This window comes from Oncorhynchus gorbuscha, unplaced genomic scaffold (assembly GCF_021184085.1).
Source record: "Oncorhynchus gorbuscha isolate QuinsamMale2020 ecotype Even-year unplaced genomic scaffold, OgorEven_v1.0 Un_scaffold_643, whole genome shotgun sequence".
Taxonomy (NCBI): domain Eukaryota; kingdom Metazoa; phylum Chordata; class Actinopteri; order Salmoniformes; family Salmonidae; genus Oncorhynchus; species Oncorhynchus gorbuscha.
This window is the reverse complement of record NW_025745750.1, coordinates 192,501-213,279: the sequence shown is the minus strand read 5'-3', so window position 1 is coordinate 213,279 and position 20,779 is coordinate 192,501. Positions and strand designations below refer to the sequence as shown.

The following is a 20,779-nucleotide window of genomic DNA, read 5'->3' as shown; positions in this document are numbered from 1 at the left end:
GGATTAGTCTGCACTGTGTTCATATACCAGACATGTTGTTGGGCAGGCATTAGTCTGCACTGTGGACATTAAGGAGACAAGACTGCTGTGAGATGTTCATCTGGAGAGACATTAGTCTGGGAGAAAGAGAGTCAGAGGCACAGGGTAGGGCAGTGTGAGCAGAACCAGACATGTTATTTGACTTAGCAAACGAGGATCGGATGTCGTCGACCTTCTTTTCAAAATGTTTGACAGGAAGTCATCTGCAGAGAGGGAGGAGTCTGCTCTGTGGGGTTATTAAGGAGACTGCAGGACATTAGTCTGCTCTGTGGAGGATTCAGGATACCAGACATGTTATTAAGGAGACTGCAGGAGGAGTCTGCTCTGTGTTCATATACCAGACATGTTATTAAGGAGACTGCAGGACAAGGTGGCAAAGAGCTTGCTCCTAGGTTAGAGGCAGATGCTTGGAATTTAGCGTGGTAGAAAGTGGCTTTAAGCAGCAGAGACAGAGTCTGGAAAATGTTCATATAGGAGACATGTTATTAAGGATGCCAGGTCCGCATGTTATTAAGGGGAGGACATTAGTCTGCTCTGTGTTCTCCAGACATGTTATTAAGGAGACTGCAGGACATTAGTCCCTGTTCATTCTGTGAGACTCAGGCATGAGTCATCGTTCATATACCAGCCACGGAGCTGTGGGAGGGGAGGACCGAGTCTGCTCTGGCCTGGAGGATAGGGGACATAGAGAGTCAAGGGATGCAGGACATTAGTCTGCTCTGTGTTCATATACCAGGAGGGTTGAGGAGGCAGAATCAGGAGATAGTCTGTGTGGAGACATGTTTTGAGCGGAGGGAAGAGATGATAGGATGGAAGATATACCAGACATGTTATTAACTGCAGGACATTAGTCTGGGGACATGAGAGACATTAGTCTGGGACATGGCTGCAGGACATTATACCATCCAGACATGTTATTAGGGGCAGTGTGGGAGGTGTTGGATGAGAGCGAGAGGAAAAAGGATACAAGGCAGTGTTCGGAGACTTGGCTCTGTGGGAGTTGCAATGAGACATGTTAGTGGAAGAACAGCATCTAGTAAAGATGAGGTCGAGCAGGACATTAGTCTGCCTGTGTTCATATACCAGACATGTTAGAGGGACTGAGGTCATAAAGTTATTAAGGAGACTGAGGAGGTGTTCAAAGAAGGACATGTTAGAGGAAAGAGTCAACCAGACATGTTAGACAGGACATTAGTCTGCACTGTGTTACCAAAGTTATTCGCCCAGAACTGTGAGAGGTGAGCCTGTGTCCTCAGGAAAGGAGCTTATCAAGGCAGACATGTTATTGAGGAGTCTGCACTGTGTTCATATACCAGACATGTTATTAAGGAGGACAACCTGCTCTGTGTTCATATAAATGATAAGGATGTTAGTCTGCACTGTGTTCATATAGCTTGAAAGGGCTCTGTGTAACTGTGACAGACATGGAATTCAAAGGAGGCGATAGGACAGATGGGTCTGTGGATAAAGACATGTTAATGACCACTTGCAGGGGAGAGATGAGGATCATTAGTCCTGTGCCACCATACCAGACCAGACGCTAGTCTCTGGGGTACCAGACATGTTATTGCTGCAGGACATTAGAACATACCAGTGGGCGGACGAATAGAGACATGTTATTAAGGAGACTAGGACAGTGTCTGTCTGTGTGATCCATGTTTTAAGGAGTCAGTGCCAAGAAGTGACTACAGGAGACTGCAGGGACTGGACCAGACATGTTATTAAGGAGACTGCAGGCTGAGATGAACTCTGCCTTGTTGACCTGCAGATTGTTCAGTTCCAGAGGCTACCTGGTTCATATACCTAAGGAGACTCCACTGTGGACATGTTATTAAGGAGTGCGCGTCTGGGACCAGACATGTTATTAGAGGCAGGACATTAGTCTGCACTGTGTTCACAGACATGTGATTAAGGAGACTGCAGGACATTAGTCTGCTGTTTGTATGGTCTGTGCAGAGAGGACAGAACAGGATAAACAGACATTAGTCTGACAGGCTACAGAAGAGGCTAAGGAATGCAAAGGAGATTGGAATGACAAGTACCAGACATGTTATTAAGGAGACTGCAGGACATTAGTCTCTGTGTTCATATACCAGACATGTTATTCAGGAGAAGTTACCAGACATATTAAGGAGTGCAGGACATTAGTCTGCTCTGAATCTTATTGACTAAAATGATTAAAATGAGGACATTAGTCTGCTCTGTGTTCATATACCAGCCAGCTGGCAGTACCAGGTTATTAAGGAGACTGCAGGTTGCTCTGTGTTCATATGACACTGCAGGACATTACACTAATCAAGTCGTTACCAGACATGTTGAGTGCAGGACATTAGTTTCTGCTCTGTGTTCATATACCAGACATGTTATTAAGGAGACTGCAGGACATTAGTCTGCTCTGGCTACCAGCATGTTATTAAGGAGCAGTGCTCTGTGTTCATATACCAGACATGTTATTACGACTGCAGGACATTAGTCTGCTCTGTGTTAAAAGAATGTTATTAATAGATGGCTAGTCTGCTCTGTGTTCATATACCAGACCTAGAAAAGTCTGCTCTGTGTTCATATACAATTATCTTTGATACATGTTAAAGACTGCAGGCTAGTCTGCTCTGTAGCTAGCATGTTATTAGGAGTAGCTAGCTCTGTGATCAAACAAATCAAACCGTTGTACTGTAATGAAATGAAGTGAAAATGTTATTGATACTACCTGTGAGTGAGACCAGGACATTAGTTGAGTTCTAGTCTGCTCTGTGTTACAGAGAGATGTTATTGGCTAGGACATTAGTCTGCTCTGTGTTCATATAGCAGAGTCACCTACAGTTGTTATTAAGGAGACTGCAGGACATTAGTCTGCTCTGTGTTCATATACCAGACATGTTATTAAGATAATCAGGACATTAGACTACACACTGTAAACCTAAACCAGACATTATCTTGGATGCAGGATGTCTACTGAAGACATGCAAAGACAGCTCTGTGTTCATATACCAGACATGTTAAACTAATCAGGACATTAGTCTGCTCTGTGTTCATTTACCAGACATGTTATTAATCAGTGGACATTAGTCTGCTCTGTGCTAGTGAAGACTCTGTGTTATATACCAGACATGGCGACTGCAGGACGTCTAATTAGTCTGCTCTGTGTTCATATACCAGCAATTATCAGGACATTAGTCTGCTCTGTGTTCATATACCAGACATGTTATTAAGGAGACTGCAGGACATTAGTCTGCACTTGTTCATATACCAGACATGTTATTAAGGAGGACTAGTCTATGTACCAGCTAGCTGCAGGACATTAGTCTGATAAGTTCAAATCAAACCAGACATGTTATTAAGGAGACTGCAGGACATTAGTCTGCACTGTGTTCATATACCAGACATGTTATTAAGGAGACTGCAGGACAGTCTAGTCTGCACTGTGTTCATATACCAGACATGTTATTAAGGAGACTGCAGGACATTAGTCTGCACTGTGTTCATATACCAGACATGTTATTAAGGAGACTGCAGGACATTAGTCTGCACTGTGTTCATATACCAGACATGTTATTAAGGAGACTGCAGGACATTAGTCTGCCCTGTGTTCATATACCAGACATGTTATTAAGGAAACTGCAGGACATTAGTCTGCACTGTGTTCATGTTATACCAGACATGTTATTACCAGACATGAGACTGCAGGACATTAGTCTGCACTGTGTTCATATACCAGACATGTTATTAAGGAGACTGCAGGACATTAGTCTGCACTGTGTTCATATACCAGACATGTTATTAAGGAGACTGCAGGACATTAGTCTGCACTGTGTTCATATACCAGACATGTTATTAAGGAGACTGCAGGACATTAGTCTGCACTGTGTTCATATACCAGACATGTTATTAAGGAGACTGCAGGACATTAGTCTGCTCTGTGTTCATATACCAGACATGTTATTAAGGAGACTGCAGGACATTAGTCTGCACTGTGTTCATATACCAGACATGTTATTAAGGAGACTGCAGGACATTAGTCTGCACTGTGTTCATATACCAGACATGTTATTAAGGAGACTGCAGGACATTAGTCTGCTCTGTGTTCATATACCAGACATGTTATTAAGGAGACTGCAGGACATTAGTCTGCACTGTGTTCATATACCAGACATGTTATTAAGGAGACTGCAGGACATTAGTCTGCTCTGTGTTCATATACCAGACATGTTATTAAGGAGACTGCAGGACATTAGTCTGCACTGTGTTCATATACCAGACATGTTATTAAGGAGACTGCAGGACATTAGTCTGCTCTGTGTTCATATACCAGACATGTTATTAAGGAGACTGCAGGACATTAGTCTGCTCTGTGTTCATATACCAGACATGTTATTAAGGAGGCTGCAGGACATTAGTCTGCACTGTGTTCATATACCAGACATGTTATTAAGGAGACTGCAGGACATTAGTCTGCTCTGTGTTCATGTTATTACTGCAGACATGTTATTACCAGACATGAGGAGACTGCAGGACATTAGTCTGCTCTGTGTTCATATACCAGACATGTTATTAAGGAGACTGCAGGACATTAGTCTGCTCTGTGTTCATATACCAGACATGTTATTAAGGAGACTGCAGGACATTAGTCTGCTCTGTGTTCATATACCAGACATGTTATTAAGGAGACTGCAGGACATTAGTCTGCTCTGTGTTCATATACCAGACATGTTATTAAGGAGACTGCAGGACATTAGTCTGCACTGTGTTCATATACCAGACATGTTATTAAGGAGACTGCAGGACATTAGTCTGCACTGTGTTCATATACCAGACATGTTATTAAGGAGACTGCAGGACATTACTGTGTTCATATACCAGACATGTTATTCTGCAGGACATTAGTCTGCTCTGTGTTCATATACCAGACATGTTATTAAGGAGACTGCAGGACATTAGTCTGCTCTGTGTTCATATACCAGACATGTTATTAAGGAGACTGCAGGACATTAGTCTGCTCTGTGTTCATATACCAGACATGTTATTAAGGAGACTGTCAGGACATTAGTCTGCTCTGTGTTCATATACCAGACATGTTATTAAGGAGACTGCAGGACATTAGTCTGCTCTGTGTTCATATACCAGACATGTTATTAAGGAGACTGCAGGACATTAGTCTGCTCTGTGTTCATATACCAGACATGTTATTAAGGAGACTGCAGGACATTAGTCTGCTCTGTGTTCATATACCAGACATGTTATTAAGGAGACTGCAGGACATTAGTCTGCTCTGTGTTCATATACCAGACATGTTATTAAGGAGACCAGACATGTTATTAAGGAGACTGCAGGACATTAGTCTGCTCTGTGTTCATATACCAGACATGTTATTAAGGAGACTACCAGACAGGACATTAGTCTGCTCTGTGTTCATATACCAGACATGTTATTAAGGAGACTGCAGGACATTAGTCTGCTCTGTGTTCATATACCAGACATGTTATTAAGGAGACTGCAGGACATTAGTCTGCTCTGTGTTCATATACCAGACATGTTATTAAGGAGACTGCAGGACATTAGTCTGCTCTGTGTTCATATACCAGACATGTTATTAAGGAGACTGCAGGACATTAGTCTGCTCTGTGTTCATATACCAGACATGTTATTAAGGAGACTGCAGGACATTAGTCTGCTCTGTGTTCATATACCAGACATGTTATTAAGGAGACTGACATTAGTCTGCTCTGTGTTCATATACCAGACATTAGTCTGTCTCTGTGTTCATATACCAGACATGTTATTAAGGAGACTGCAGGACATTAGTCTGCTCTGTGTTCATATACCAGACATGTTATTAAGGAGACTGCAGGACATTAGTCTGCTCTGTGTTCATATACCAGACATGTTATTAAGGAGGAGACTGCAGGACATTAGTCTGCTCTGTGTTCATATACCAGACATGTTATTAAGGAGACTGCAGGACATTAGTCTGCTCTGTGTTCATATACCAGACATGTTATTAAGGAGACTGCAGGACATTAGTCTGCTCTGTGTTCATATACCAGACATGTTATTAAGGAGACTGCAGGACATTAGTCTGCTCTGTGTTCATATACCAGACATGTTATTAAGGAGACTGCAGGACATTAGTCTGCTCTGTGTTCATATACCAGACATGTTATTAAGGAGACTGCAGGACATTAGTCTGCTCTGTGTTCATATACCAGACATGTTATTAAGGAGACTGCAGGACATTAGTCTGCTCTGTGTTCATATACCAGACATGTTATTAAGGAGACTGCAGGACATTAGTCTGCTCTGTGTTCATATACCAGACATGTTATTAAGGAGACTGCAGGACATTAGTCTGCTCTGTGTTCATATACCAGACATGTTATTAAGGAGACTGCAGGACATTAGTCTGCTCTGTGTTCATATACCAGACATGTTATTAAGGAGACTGCAGGACATTAGTCTGCTCTGTGTTCATATACCAGACATGTTATTAAGGAGACTGCAGGACATTAGTCTGCTCTGTGTTCATATACCAGACATGTTATTAAGGAGACTGCAGGACATTAGTCTGCTCTGTGTTCATATACCAGACATGTTATTAAGGAGACTGCAGGACATTAGTCTGCTCTGTGTTCATATACCAGACATGTTATTAAGGAGACTGCAGGACATTAGTCTGCTCTGTGTTCATATACCAGACATGTTATTAAGGAGACTGCAGGACATTAGTCTGCTCTGTGTTCATATACCAGACATGTTATTAAGGAGACTGCAGGACATTAGTCTGCTCTGTGTTCATATACCAGACATGTTATTAAGGAGACTGCAGGACATTAGTCTGCTCTGTGTTCATATACCAGACATGTTATTAAGGAGACTGCAGGACATTAGTCATTAGTCTGCTCTGTGTTCATATTACCAGACATGTTATTAAGGAGACTGCAGGACATTAGTCTGCTCTGTGTTCATATACCAGACATGTTATTAAGGAGACTGCAGGACATTAGTCTGCTCTGTGTTCATATACCAGACATGTTATTAAGGAGACTGCAGGACATTAGTCTGCTCTGTGTTCATATACCAGACATGTTATTAAGGAGACTGCAGGACATTAGTCTGCTCTGTGTTCATATACCAGACATGTTATTAAGGAGACTGCAGGACATTAGTCTGCTCTGTGTTCATATACCAGACATGTTATTAAGGAGACTGCAGGACATTAGTCTGCTCTGTGTTCATATACCAGACATGTTATTAAGGAGACTGCAGGACATTAGTCTGCTCTGTGTTCATATACCAGACATGTTATTAAGGAGACTGCAGGACATTAGTCTGCTCTGTGTTCATATACCAGACATGTTATTAAGGAGACTGCAGGACATTAGTCTGCTCTGTGTTCATATACCAGACATGTTATTAAGGAGACTGCAGGACATTAGTCTGCTCTGTGTTCATATACCAGACATGTTATTAAGGAGACTGCAGGACATTAGTTCTGCTCTTATTGACTGCAGGACATTAGTCTGCTCTGTGTTCATATACCAGACATGTTATTAAGGAGACTGCAGGACATTAGTCTGCTCTGTGTTCATATACCAGACATGTTATTAAGGAGACTGCAGGACATTAGTCTGCTCTGTGTTCATATACCAGACATGTTATTAAGGAGACTGCAGGACATTAGTCTGCTCTGTGTTCATATACCAGACATGTTATTAAGGAGACTGCAGGACATTAGTCTGCTCTGTGTTCATATACCAGACATGTTATTAAGGAGACTGCAGGACATTAGTCTGCTCTGTGTTCATATACCAGACATGTTATTAAGGAGACTGCAGGACATTAGTCTGCACTGTGTTCATATACCAGACATGTTATTAAGGAGACTGCAGGACATTAGTCTGCTCTGTGTTCATATACCAGACATGTTATTAAGGAGACTGCAGGACATTAGTCTGCTCTGTGTTCATATACCAGCTCATATTGATGGGGTTGAGTATCGATCTACAGTTACTCTGCCCTGATGTTCTTCATGTTCTATGATCTCAATGGGTGTTCTCTCTCCAGTTTTGCGCTTTGTAGGTCCAGGAGATGACCCGCGTTCCTGTCGGTTCTCGCAGATGATGGAACAGAGGCTGGAGAACGTGTTCTCTGAGGCCCAGGCCAAAGTCCTGGACGTCCACACCAGACTCTCTGTCCAGGTAGAGATATTATAGTACAATGGCCTCCTCCTCACTCAGTAACCCTGTGACCTGTGGAGGTGGTGACTTCATATCCTAATACACAGCCTAAATCTCTAGATACTCTTATCAAAGCTTCCCACCACAGATTATTTCTTGTTTGTATCAGGATAAAGGCCCAGATGCAGACCTTGTTGAAGTGACAATGTTTATACAGCAATAAGGGCAAAGGTACAGGACGGCAGGCAGGCTAAGGGGCAGACAGAGTGGTCAGGCAGGCAGGCTCAGGGGCAGACAGAGTGGTCAGGCAGGCAGGCTCAGGGGCAGACAGAGTTGTCAGGCAGGCATGCTCAGGGGCAGACAGAGTGGTCAGGCAGGCAGGCTCAGGGGCAGACAGAGTGGTCAGGCAGGCAGGCTCAGGGGCAGACAGAGTGGTCAGGCAGGCAGGCTCAGGGGCAGACAGAGTGGTCAGGCAGGCAGGCTCAGGGGCAGACAGAGTGGTCAGGCAGGCAGGCTCAGGGGCAGACAGAGTGGTCAGGCAGGCGGGCTCAGTGTCAGGACAGACAAGGGTCAAAACCAGGAGGACGAGAAAAGAGAGACTGGGGAAAAGCAGGAGTTGATACAAAAACGCTGGTTGACTTTTGACAACCAAGACAAACTGACAACATACAGACAGAAAACACAGGTTTAACTACTCGGGGGATAATGGGGAAGATGGGCGACACCTGGAGGGGGGTGGAGACAAGCCAAGGACAGGTGAAACAGATCAGGGCGGGACGGTTTGGAAGTAGGGATTTGACTTCTAACTGTTTCAAATTGAAGGAACAGTTGATATTTATACCAGACTTGTGTTGATGCCTTGTTGTGGCTTATTTGAGATGTTGTGACATTAAACTTCAGTACAAACAAATGCAAAGAGTCTAAATATGGGTCGTCCGATTGGTCATTTTGATGTGTGGCACAGTTTGTGTGGATTAAATCTCAAAGCATTTTGCTCCTACCGTTTTCACAGACACAGCTCTGCAGTTGAAGAGGTTTGGCACTAGCAAAGCAAAATGCAAGCTGTGTATAATTGGAGCATAATTATCATTCCTAAGTGCATTGTTCATGTGCCATTGTAAATAGAAGCTGTTCTCTGATCTGAACTGATGTGTTTAGGGATACAGTGTTTGTGTTGTTTTAATGAGCTTCCTAGCTGCCGTGGTAACATGTCCACTATATTATGTATGTATGTCAAGGTTTCGTTTTTAGGTTTTGTGTAGTTGACGTTATAAGCACTTTCACAGTGGCGAATGGCTTGTCAGTTTCACTCTTGACAGCCGTTGTAATATCTTTATGGATTTAAGCATATTTTTGTTATGCTAATTATGCCAATACATTTTATACCTCCTCTGTAACTTATTAAACATTAAAGTAGATTGATCTAAATTGAAATTATGTTGTGCAACTTTGTCTCTATTTCCCCCTCCCCTCTCTCTCTCTATCTCTCTCCCTCTCTCCATCTCCCTCTCTCCATCTCATTCTCTTCATCTCATTCTCTCCATCTCCCTCTCTCCATCTCCCTCTCTCCATCTCCCTCTCTCCATCTCATTCTCTCCATCTCATTCTCTCCATCTCCCTCTCTCCATCTCCCTCTCTCCATCTCCCTCTCTCCATCTCCCTCTCTCCATCTCATTCTCTCCATCTCCCTCTCTCCATCTCCCTCTCTCCATCTCCCTCTCTCCATCTCTCTCTCTCCATCTCCCTCTCTCCATCTCCCTCTCTCCATCTCATTCTCTCCATCTCCCTCTCTCCATCTCCCTCTCTCCATCTCCCTCTCTCCATCTCCCTGTCCTCTCTCTCTATCTCTCTCCCTCTCTCCATCTCCCTCTCTCCATCTCCCTCTCTCCATCTCCCTGTCCTCTCTCTCTATCTCTCTCCCTCTCTCCATCTCCCTCTCTCCATCTCCCTCTCTCCATCTCATTCTCTCCATCTCCCTCTCTCCATCTCTCTATCTCTCTCCATCTCCCTCTCTCCATCTCCCTCTCTCCATCTCCCTCTCTCCATCTCCCTCTCTCCCTCCATCTCCCTCTCTCCCTCCATCTCCCTCTCTCCATCTCCCTCTCTCCATCTCCCTCTCTCCCTCCATCTCCCTCTCTCCATCTCCCTCTCTCCATTTCCCTCTCTCCATCTCCATCTCCCTCTCTCCATCTCCCTCTCTCCATCTCCCTCTATCCATCTCCCTCTCTCCATCTCATTCTCTCCATCTCCCTCTCTCCATCTCATTCTCTCCATCTCCCTCTCTCCATCTCTCTATCTCCCTCCCTCTCTCCATCTCCCTCTCTCCATCTCCCTCTCTCCATCTCCATCTCCCTCTCTCCATCTCCCTCTCTCCATCTCTCTATCTCTCTCCCTCTCTCCATCTCCCTCTCTCCATCTCTCTATCTCTCTCCCTCTCTCCATCTCTCTCCCTCTCTCCATCTCCCTCTCTCCATCTCTCTATCTCTCTTCCTCTCTCCATCTCCCTCTCTCCATCTCCCTCTCTCCATCTACATGTCCTCTCTCTCCATCTCCCTCTCTCCATCTCCCTCTCTCCATCTCCCTCTCTCCATCTCCCTCTTTCCATTTCCCTCTCTCCATCTCCCTCTCTCCATCTCCCTCTCTCCATCTCCCTGTCCTCTAGATGCTTGGTGTTTCTCAGTCAGTTGGTTCTCCTGCTGTGTCTCTGGTCTACATGGTGAGGAACGGGACCGCCCCTCTCAACGGCACCGCCGCCTCGAACCTCCTGGGTCAGCTGACCGCCGAGATGGTCGGCTACTTCCTGTTCTACCCACCGCTGGTCATTGCTGAACGTAAGTGTCCTAGTGCCTCCTCGATGCCCTCTATCCTCATGATCCACATCATGTGTCCCCAGAAACAGATCTAGAATCAGGTTACCCCCCGTTACCTTTATTGGGATTGAAATACAAAACTGACCTGAGATCAGAGTCTACGTGCCAACTTCATACTACTCCCTAGACACCCCTGTGGGTTTCATATAGCCTGCATGACACACTTCTGTCTGGGTATTTATAGCAGTGAGTAGCATGGGTCTCTTCAGAAGAAGGACTGAGGTACTGGAAGGACTTGTATAGAATAACAAGGACGAGTGACGTTCTCAAGCCCTTTGAGTAATTGGATGTTTGTGACTGTTGCTCAGCCATGTTCGTGACTGTTGCCCTCTACAACAATGCATTTTTTAAAAAATGATTGAGTCACTGTACTGTAAGCTCTGGATGCTAAGGTAGACCTAGCCTCCTCCTCCTCATCTGTAAGCTCTGGATGCTAAGGTACAGCTAGCCTCCTCCTCCTCCTCTGTAAGCTCTGGATGCTAAGGTACAGCTAGCCTCCTCCTCCTCTGTATGCTCTGGATGCTAAGGTACAGCTAGCCTCCTCCTCCTCCTCCTCCTCCTCTGTATGCTCTGGATGCTAAGGTACAGCTAGCCTCCTCCTCCTCATCTGTAAGCTATGGATGCTAAGGTACAGCTAGCCTCCTCCTCCTCCTCTGTATGCTCTGGATGCTAAGGTACAGCTAACCCCCTGCCTCCCCCTCCTCCTCTTCCTCCTCTGTAAGCTCTGGATGTTAAGGTACAGCTAACCCCCTGCCACCCCCTCCTCCTTTGTAAGCTCTGGATGCTAAGGTACAGCTAACCCCCTGCCTCCCCCTCATCGGTAAGCTCTGGATGCTAAGGTACAGCTAGCCTCCTCCTCCTCCTCTGTAAGCTCTGGATGCTAAGGTACAGCTAGCCTCCTCCTCCTCTGTAAGCTCTGGATGCTGAGGTACAGCTAACCCCCTGCCACCCCCTCCTCCTCCTCTGTAAGCTCTGAATGCTAAGGTACAGCTAACCCCCTGCCTCCTCCTCCTCCTCTGTAAGCTCTGGATGCTAAGGTACAGCTAGCCTCCTCCTCATCCTCCTCTGTATGCTCTGGATGCTAAGGTATAGATAGCCTCCCCCTCCTCCTCCTCTGTAAGCTTTGGATGCTAAGGTACAGCTAGCCTCCTCCTCCTCCTCATCTGTAAGTTCTGGATGCTAAGGCACAGCTAGCCTCCTCCTCCTCCTCTGTATGCTCTGGATGCTAAGGTACAGATAGCCTCCCCCTCCTCCTCCTCTGTAAGCTTTGGATGCTAAGGTACAGCTAGCCTCCTCCTCCTCCTCCTCTGTAAGCTCTGGATGCTAAGGTACAGCTAGCCTCCTCCTCTGTAAGCTCTGGATGCTAAGGTACAGCTAACCCCCTGCCTCCCCCTCATCCTTCTCCTCTGTATGCTCTGGATGCTAAGGTACAGCTAACTCCCTGCCTCCCCCTCCTCCTCCTCCTCCTCTGTAAGCTCTGGATACTAAGGTACAGCTAACCCCCTGCCTCCCCTCCTCCTCCTCCTCCTCCTCCTCTGTAAGCACTGGATGCTAAGGTACAGCTACCCCCTGCCTCCTCATCCTCCTCTGTAAGGACAGGCCACATCTAACTAGGCTGCTCCAGTGTTCCCTCCCTATAGCAGCTGTGTATGTTAAAGGACGAATGAGCAGTCACAGGGAAACGGTGTGAGTAAACAACGTTCCCAGTACACTCTTCTAGTCTACCGTCTGCCTGCTCCCTCCATTTGAACTGGGAGAACGAACAAACGAATGCTCCGATCAGCACAGAGAGAAATGCCATTCTGAGACGCTGGTCCAAGACGTTCTCTGCATCAGACAGTTTTCCAAACATCTGGGAAGAGCGGCACCTACTTCTCCTCCGAAACTCACACCGGGGTCACCCCTCACCCTTGATCCATGACTACCCAAGATGCATTTGGGGTGACCCATGTGACCCTGTTTACGAGAGGGTTGCGCCACGGGGCTGTGCTCTGACATACAGTACATCTGCTAGCATCATTACTGTATCATTAAGGGGTGGGCAGATGGCTGCTTGGTTTACATTGGACAGCATGGGCCAGACAAGAAGCATGAATGTTAATGAGTGTTGCGCTGACCCTCCACTTTGTGCTGTGAATAAATCAAGTGATGAGCATCATTTCCTGTGGGCACAGAGAAGGGGTGGGGACAGTGTAGAATAGTGAGTAAAATAGCACAAGAGGAAGACTGAGGGGAGCGAGAAGCACAGAGTTGAAGACAGGAAGCAGATTCATCAGAGGGAAAGAGAGAGATGAGAGAGAGTTTGCCTGGTTGGTTTAGATTCAGCAGAGGGAAAGAGAGAGATGAGAGATAGTTTGCCTTGTTGGTTTAGATTCATCAGAGGGAAAGAGAGAGATGAGATAGTTTGCCTTGTTGGTTTAGATTCAGCAGAGGGAACGAGAGAGATGAGATAGTTTGCCTTGTTGGTTTAGATTCAGCAGAGGGAACGAGAGAGATGAGATAGTTTGCCTTGTTGGTTTAGATTCATCAGAGGGAAAGAGAGAGATGAGATAGTTTGCCTTGTTGGTTTAGATTCAGCAGAGGGAACGAGAGAGATGAGATAGTTTGCCTTGTTGGTTTAGATTCAGCAGAGGGAACGAGAGAGATGAGATAGTTTGCCTTGTTGGTTTAGATTCAGCAGAGGGAAAGAGAGAGATGAGATAGTTTGCCTTGTTGGTTTAGATTCAGCAGAGGGAAAGAGAGAGATGAGAGATAGTTTGCCTTGTTGGTTTAGATTCATCAGAGGGAAAGAGAGAGATGAGAGTTTGCCTTGTTGGTTTAGATTCATCAGAGGGAAAGAGAGAGATGAGAGTTTGCCCTGTTGGTTTTGTACCTCTGCCATTCGTAATATTACAGTATTACAGTTTTATAGGGAGGTGAGGGAGGTCTCTGCCGTTCGTAATATTACAGTTTTATAGGGAGGTGAGGGAGGTCTTTGCTGTTCGTAATATTACAGTATTACAGTTTTATAGGGAGGTGAGGGAGGTCTTTGCTGTTCGTAATATTACAGTTTTATAGGGAGGTGAGGGAGGTCTCTGCCCTTCGTAATATTATAGTTTTATAGGGAGGTGAGGGAGGTCTCTGCCATTCGTAATATTACAGTTTTATAGGCAGGTGAGGGAGGTCTCTGCCATTCGTAATATTACAGTTTTATAGGCAGGTGAGGGAGGTCTCTGCCATTCGTAATATTACAGTTTTATAGGGAGGTGAGGGAGGTCTAAGCCATTCGTAATATTACAGTTTTATAGGGAGGTGAGGGAGGTCTCTGCCATTCGTAATATTACAGTTTTATGGGGAGGTGAGGGAGGTCTCTGCCGTTCGTAATATTACAGTTTTATAGGGAGGTGAGGGAGGTCTCTGCCCTTCGTAATATTATAGTTTTATAGGGAGGTGAGGGAGGTCTCTGCCATTCGTAATATTACAGTTTTATAGGGAGGTGAGGGAGGTCTCTGCCCTTCGTAATATTATAGTTTTATAGGGAGGTGAGGGAGGTCTCTGCCATTCGTAATATTACAGTTTTATAGGGAGGTGAGGAAGGTCTCTGCCGTTCGTAATATTACAGTTTTATAGGGAGGTGAGGGAGGTCTCTGCCCTTCGTAATATTATAGTTTTATAGGGAGGTGAGGGAGGTCTCTGCCATTCGTAATATTACAGTTTTATAGGGAGGTGAGGGAGGTCTCTGCCATTCGTAATATTACAGTTTTATAGGGAGGTGAGGAAGGTCGTAATATTACTGAGGAAGGTCTCGTTCGTAATATTACAGTTTTATAGGGAGGTGAGGGAGGTCTCTGCCATTCGTAATATTACAGTTTTATAGGGAGGTGAGGGAGGTCTCTGCCATTCGTAATATTACAGTTTTATAGGGAGGTGAGGGAGGTCTCTGCCATTCGTAATATTACAGTATTACAGTTTTATAGGGAGGTGAGGGAGGTCTCTGCCGTTCGTAATATTACAGTTTTATAGGGAGGTGAGGGAGGTCTCTGCCATTCGTAATATTACAGTATTACAGTTTTATAGGGAGGTGAGGGAGGTCTCTGCCATTCGTAATATTACAGTATTACAGTTTTATAGGGAGGTGAGGGAGGTCTCTGCCATTCGTAATATTACAGTTTTATAGGGAGATGAGGGAGGTCTCTACCATTCGTAATATTACAGTTTTATAGGGAGGTGAGGGAGGTCTCTGCCATTCGTAATATTACAGTTTTATAGGGAGGTGAGGGAGGTCTCTGCCATTCGTAATATTACAGTTTTATAGGGAGGTGAGGAAGGTCTCTGCCATATGTTGGCAGCGGCTGGCTCCACTCTTCAAAGGCAATTACCACAGTAAATAATTAACAGTGGGGGGTTTATCAGTGTGCACAGTAGAACACCTCAGGCCATGTTCAGACAGAGACGGCCCTAAATCTCACTCTCCACTTCCAACGTTACTGTTTTCAGCCTGGAGAATTCCAGGGAAGGTCAGGGGATTTTTCAGACTGTTCATAGATAGATAGATAGATAGATAGATAGATAGATAGATAGATAGATAGATAGATAGATAGATAGATAGATAGATAGATAGATAGATAGATAGATAGATAGATTAACCAGAATGTGGATGACGGAAAACCAAACAACTCATCAAGTAAAGAATCATCACAACACACATTCACTTGTTGAATATTTGATGAGTGTTTGACTTCTAAACTACTGTTTAGAGCACATGTTGTTTTCCTATATTCAACAAGGGAATCACACACATCCTTTTAAATCCACCCAACAAATACCTTTCAGAATGCTGTGTTTTTCATCCCTTGGCCTCTCTAACTTCAGCAGTGGAGCTCTGAGGTTTATGTGAAACATCATCACAGATTAAGCAGCATGATTGTGCACTGTTGAGGCTACAGTATTGGACAGTGTTAAAGATATTGTGCTGACAGCCCTGCAGTAGTAACGGGTAACAGGCCAGAGCATCCGTTGTTCCCCTACTCACTCATACAGTGGTAGAGGGTGATGTGACAGGCTTGCAAATCTTTAGAAAGGAATAAAATAAAATCAAATCAAATCAAATTTTATTTGTCACATACACATGGTTAGCAGATGTTAATGCGAGTGTAGCGAAATGCTTGTGCTTCTAGTTCCGACAATGCAGTGATAACCAACAAGTAATCTAACTAACAATTCCAAAACTACTGTCTTATACACAGTGTAAGGGGATAAGGAACATGTACATAAGGATATATGAATGAGTGATGGTACAGAGCAGCATACAGTAGATGGTATCGAGTACAGTATATACATATGAGATGAGTATGTAGACAAAGTAAACAAAGTGGCATAGTTAAAGTGGCTAGTGATACATGTGTTACATAAGGATGCAGTCGATGATGTAGAGTACAGTATATACATATGCATATGAGATGAATAATGTAGGGTAAGTAACATTATATAAGGTAGCATTGTTTAAAGTGGCTAGTGATATATTTACATCATTTCCCATCAATTCCCATTATTAAAATGGCTGGAGTTGGGTCAGTGTCAATGACAGTGTGTTGGCAGCAGCCACTCAGTGTTAGTGGTGGCTGTTTAACAGTCTGATGGCCTTGAGATAGAAGCTGTTTTTCAGTCTCTCGGTCCCAGCTTTGATGCACCTGTACTGACCTCGCCTTCTGGATGATAGCGGGGTGAACAGGCAGTGGTTCGGGTGGTTGATGTCCTTGATGATCTTTATGGCCTTCCTGTAACAACGGGTGGTGTAGGTGTCCTGGAGGGCAGGTAGTTTGCCCCGGTGATGCGTTGTGCAGTCCTCACTACCCTCTGGAGAGCCTTACGGTTGAGGGCGGAGCAGTTGCCGTACCAGGCGGTGATACAGCCCGCCAGGATGCTCTCGATTGTGCATCTGTAGAAGTTTGTGAGTGCTTTTGGTGACAAGCCGAATTTCTTCAGCCTCCTGAGGTTGAATAGGCGCTGCTGCGCCTTCTTCACGACGCTGTCAGTGTGAGTGGACCAATTCAGTTTGTCTGTGATGTGTATGCCGAGGAACTTAAAACTAGCTACCCTCTCCACTACTGTTCCATCGATGTGGATAGGGGGTGTTCCCTCTGCTGTTTCCTGAAGTCCACAATCATCTCCTTAGTTTTGTTGACGTTGAGTGTGAGGTTATTTTCCTGACACCACACTCCGAGGGCCCTCACCTCCTCCCTGTAGGCCGTCTCGTCGTTGTTGGTAATCAAGCCTACCACTGTTGTGTCGTCCGCAAACTTGATGATTGAGTTGGAGGCGTGCGTGGCCACGCAGTCGTGGGTGAACAGGGAGTACAGGAGAGGGCTCAGAACGCACCTTTGTGGGGCCCCGTGTTGAGGATCAGCGGGGAGGAGATGTTGTTGCCTACCCTCACCACCTGGGGGCGGCCCGTCAGGAAGTCCAGTACCCAGTTGCACAGGGCGGGGTCGAGACCCAGGGTCTCGAGCTTGATGACGAGCTTGGAGGGTACTATGGTGTTGAATGCCGAGCTGTAGTCGATGAACAGCATTCTCACATAGGTATTCCTCTTGTCCAGGTGGGTTAGGGCAGTGTGCAGTGTGGTTGAGATTGCATCGTCTGTGGACCTATTTGGGCGGTAAGCAAATTGGAGTGGGTCTAGGGTGTCAGGTAGGGTGGAGGTGATATGGTCCTTGACTAGTCTCTCAAAGCACTTCATGATGACGGAAGTGAGTGCTACGGGGCGGTAGTCGTTTAGCTCATTTACCTTAGCTTTCTTGGGAACAGGAACAATGGTGGCCCTCTTGAAGCATGTGGGAACAGCAGACTGGTATAGGGATTGATTGAATATGTCCGTAAACACACCGGCCAGCTGGTCTGCGCATGCTCTGAGGGCGCGGCTGGGGATGCCGTCTGGGCCTGCAGCCTTGCGAGGGTTAACACGTTTAAATGTCTTACTCACCTCGGCTGCAGTGAAGGAGAGACCGCATGTTTCCGTTGCAGGCCGTGTCAGTGGCACTGTATTGTCCTCAAAGCGGGCAAAAAAGTTATTTAGTCTGCCTGGGAGCAAGACATCCTGGTCCGTGACTGGGCTGGATTTCATCTTGTAGTCCGTGATTGACTGTAGACCCTGCCACATGCCTCTTGTGTCTGAGCCATTGAATTGAGATTCCACTTTGTCTCTGTACTGACGCTTAGCTTGTTTAATAGCCTTACGGAGGGAATAGCTGCACTGTTTGTATTCAGTCATGTTGCCAGACACCTTGCCCTGATTAAAAGCAGTGGTTCGCGCTTTCAGTTTCACGCGAATGCTGCCATCAATCCACGGTTTCTGGTTAGGGAATGTTTTTATCGTTGCTATGGGAACGACATCTTCGACGCACGTTCTAATGAACTCGCACACCGAATCAGCGTATTCGTCAATATTCCCATCTGACGCAATACGAAACATGTCCCAGTCCACGTGATGGAAGCAGTCTTGGAGTGTAGAGTCAGCTTGGTCTGACCAGCGTTGGACAGACCTCAGCGTGGGAGCCTCTTGTTTTAATTTCTGCCTGTAGGCAGGGATCAGCAAAATGGAGTCGTGGTCAGCTTTTCCGAAAGGGGGCGGGGCAGGGCCTTATATGCGTCGCGGAAGTTAGAGTAACAATGATCCAAGGTTTTACCACCCCTGGTTGCGCAATCGATATGCTGATAAAATTTAGGGAGTCTTGTTTTCAGATTGGCTTTGTTAAAATCCCCAGCTACAATGAATGCAGCCTCCGGATAAATGTTTTCCAGTTTGCAAAGAGTTAAATAAAGTTCGTTCAGAGCCATCGATGTGTCTGCTTGGGGGGGATATATACGGCTGTGATTATAATCGAAGAGAATTCTCTTGGAAGATAATGCGGTCTACATTTGATTGTGAGGAATTCTAAATCAGGTGAACAGAAGGATTTGAGTTCCTGTATGTTTCCTTCATCACACCATGTCCCGTTAGTCATGAGGCATACGCCCCCGCCACTCTTCTTACCAGAGAGATGTTTGTTTCTGTCGGCGCGATGCGTGGAGAAACCCGTTGGCTGCACCGCCCTGGATAGCGTTTTCCCAGTAAGCCATGTCTCCGTAAAGCAAAGAACGTTGCAGTCTCTGATGTCCCTCTGGAATGCCACCCTTGCTCGGATTTCATCAACCTTGTTGTCGAGAGACTGGACATTGGCAAGAAGAATACTGGGAAGTGGTGCTCGATGTGCCCTTTTTCGGAGTCTGACCAGAACACCGCCGCGTTTCCCTCTTTTTCGGAGTCGTTTCCTTGGGTCGCTGCATGCGATCCATTCCGTTGTCCTGTTTGTAAGGCAGAACACAGGATCCGCGTCGCGGAAAACATATTCTTGGTCGTACTGATGGTGAGTTGACGCTGATCTTATATTCAGTAGTTCTTCTCGACTGTATGTAATGAAACCTAAGATGACCTGGGGTACTAATGTAAGAAATAACACGTAAAAAAAACAAAAAACTGCATAGTTTCCTAGGAACGCGAAGCGAGGCGGCCATCTCAGTCGGCGCCGGAAGTAAAAGAACCCCCCAGATAGATGTGTAGAGGATGTTTGGGGACGTGCTGAGAATGGAGAGGAGGGGGGCACTAGTGCCAGACTCGCAGCCGGACAGCCATTTTAGAGCTGTTATCACTGCCAGTTTGTTTGTGACACCTGAACCAGATGTCTCTCTCACTCTATACAACTCTACCGCTGTCTCTCTTTCTGTACCGTGTCTGATTTCATAGGCCAGTGAAACAGCATGCCCCCCAAACCACTGTGCCAGCCCCAGTACTTAATCAGGCAGGAAATATGTAACCTAGCTAAAGCCTGGGAAACTCAACAGACAACCAGAAGAGAGGTAGAGCCCATGCAGATATCAGCTCTCACAGTGAGACACTCAGCCAGAGCTCTCAGTATAAGAAACTCTATGACACACAGGCACAGGCAGGTTTAAGGTGTTCCACTGTAAACTCTCAGTATAAGAAACTATATGACACACAGGCACAGGCAGGTTTAAGTTGTTCCACTGTAAACTCTCAGTATAAGAAACTCTATGACACACAGACACAGGCAGGTTTAAGTTGTTGCACTGTAAACTCTCAGTATAAGAAACTATATGACACACAGACACAGGCAGGTTTAAGTTGTTCCACTGTAAACTCTCAGTATAAGAAACTATATGACACACAGGCACAGGCAGGTTTAAGTTGTTCCACTGTAAACTCTCAGTATAAGAAACTCTATGACACACAGACACAGGCAGGTTTAAGTTGTTCCACTGTAAACTCTCAGTATAAGAAACTCTATGACACACAGACACAGGCAGGTTTAAGTTGTTCCACTGTAAACTCTCAGTACCACTGCAGTGATGTTTTCACAAGGAAAAATCGCGTCACTCAAAGCACCAATGTAGTTCTGACCTGAGTTAAATTCATAAAGAGCTTGACAGAAATGGTTTTGACTCACATAAAGAAGAAATGTCAGGCCAGTCATGCTGTTCCTCTGTTCTTTTTCAGCATTGGAATACCACAACCTCAATACCTCAATCGCTACCAGAGACTTCTGGGTAATCACAGGTAATTGTCTTATTGTTTCTCTCCTTATTGGCTTATTGAAGAGAAGTTCTCTAGTTGAGCTGCTGATATGTGTTCTGTATATACAGTCTTTTGTGCTTATTTTAACC

General features: G+C 45.5%; 1 protein-coding gene across 1 annotated transcript in view; it reads left to right on the top strand.

Moving 5' to 3' along the window:
* Positions 1-20,779, top strand: part of kiaa1549lb (KIAA1549-like b) — a gene marked incomplete at its 5' end in the record, with an annotated part of 191,024 nt that overhangs the window by 16,009 nt on the left and 154,236 nt on the right. The window contains 3 exons of the mRNA XM_046335003.1: positions 8,098-8,231; positions 10,873-11,041; positions 20,613-20,672. Coding sequence (XP_046190959.1) covers positions 8,098-8,231; positions 10,873-11,041; positions 20,613-20,672 — 363 coding nt within the window. The remainder of the gene's footprint in view (positions 1-8,097; positions 8,232-10,872; positions 11,042-20,612; positions 20,673-20,779) is intronic.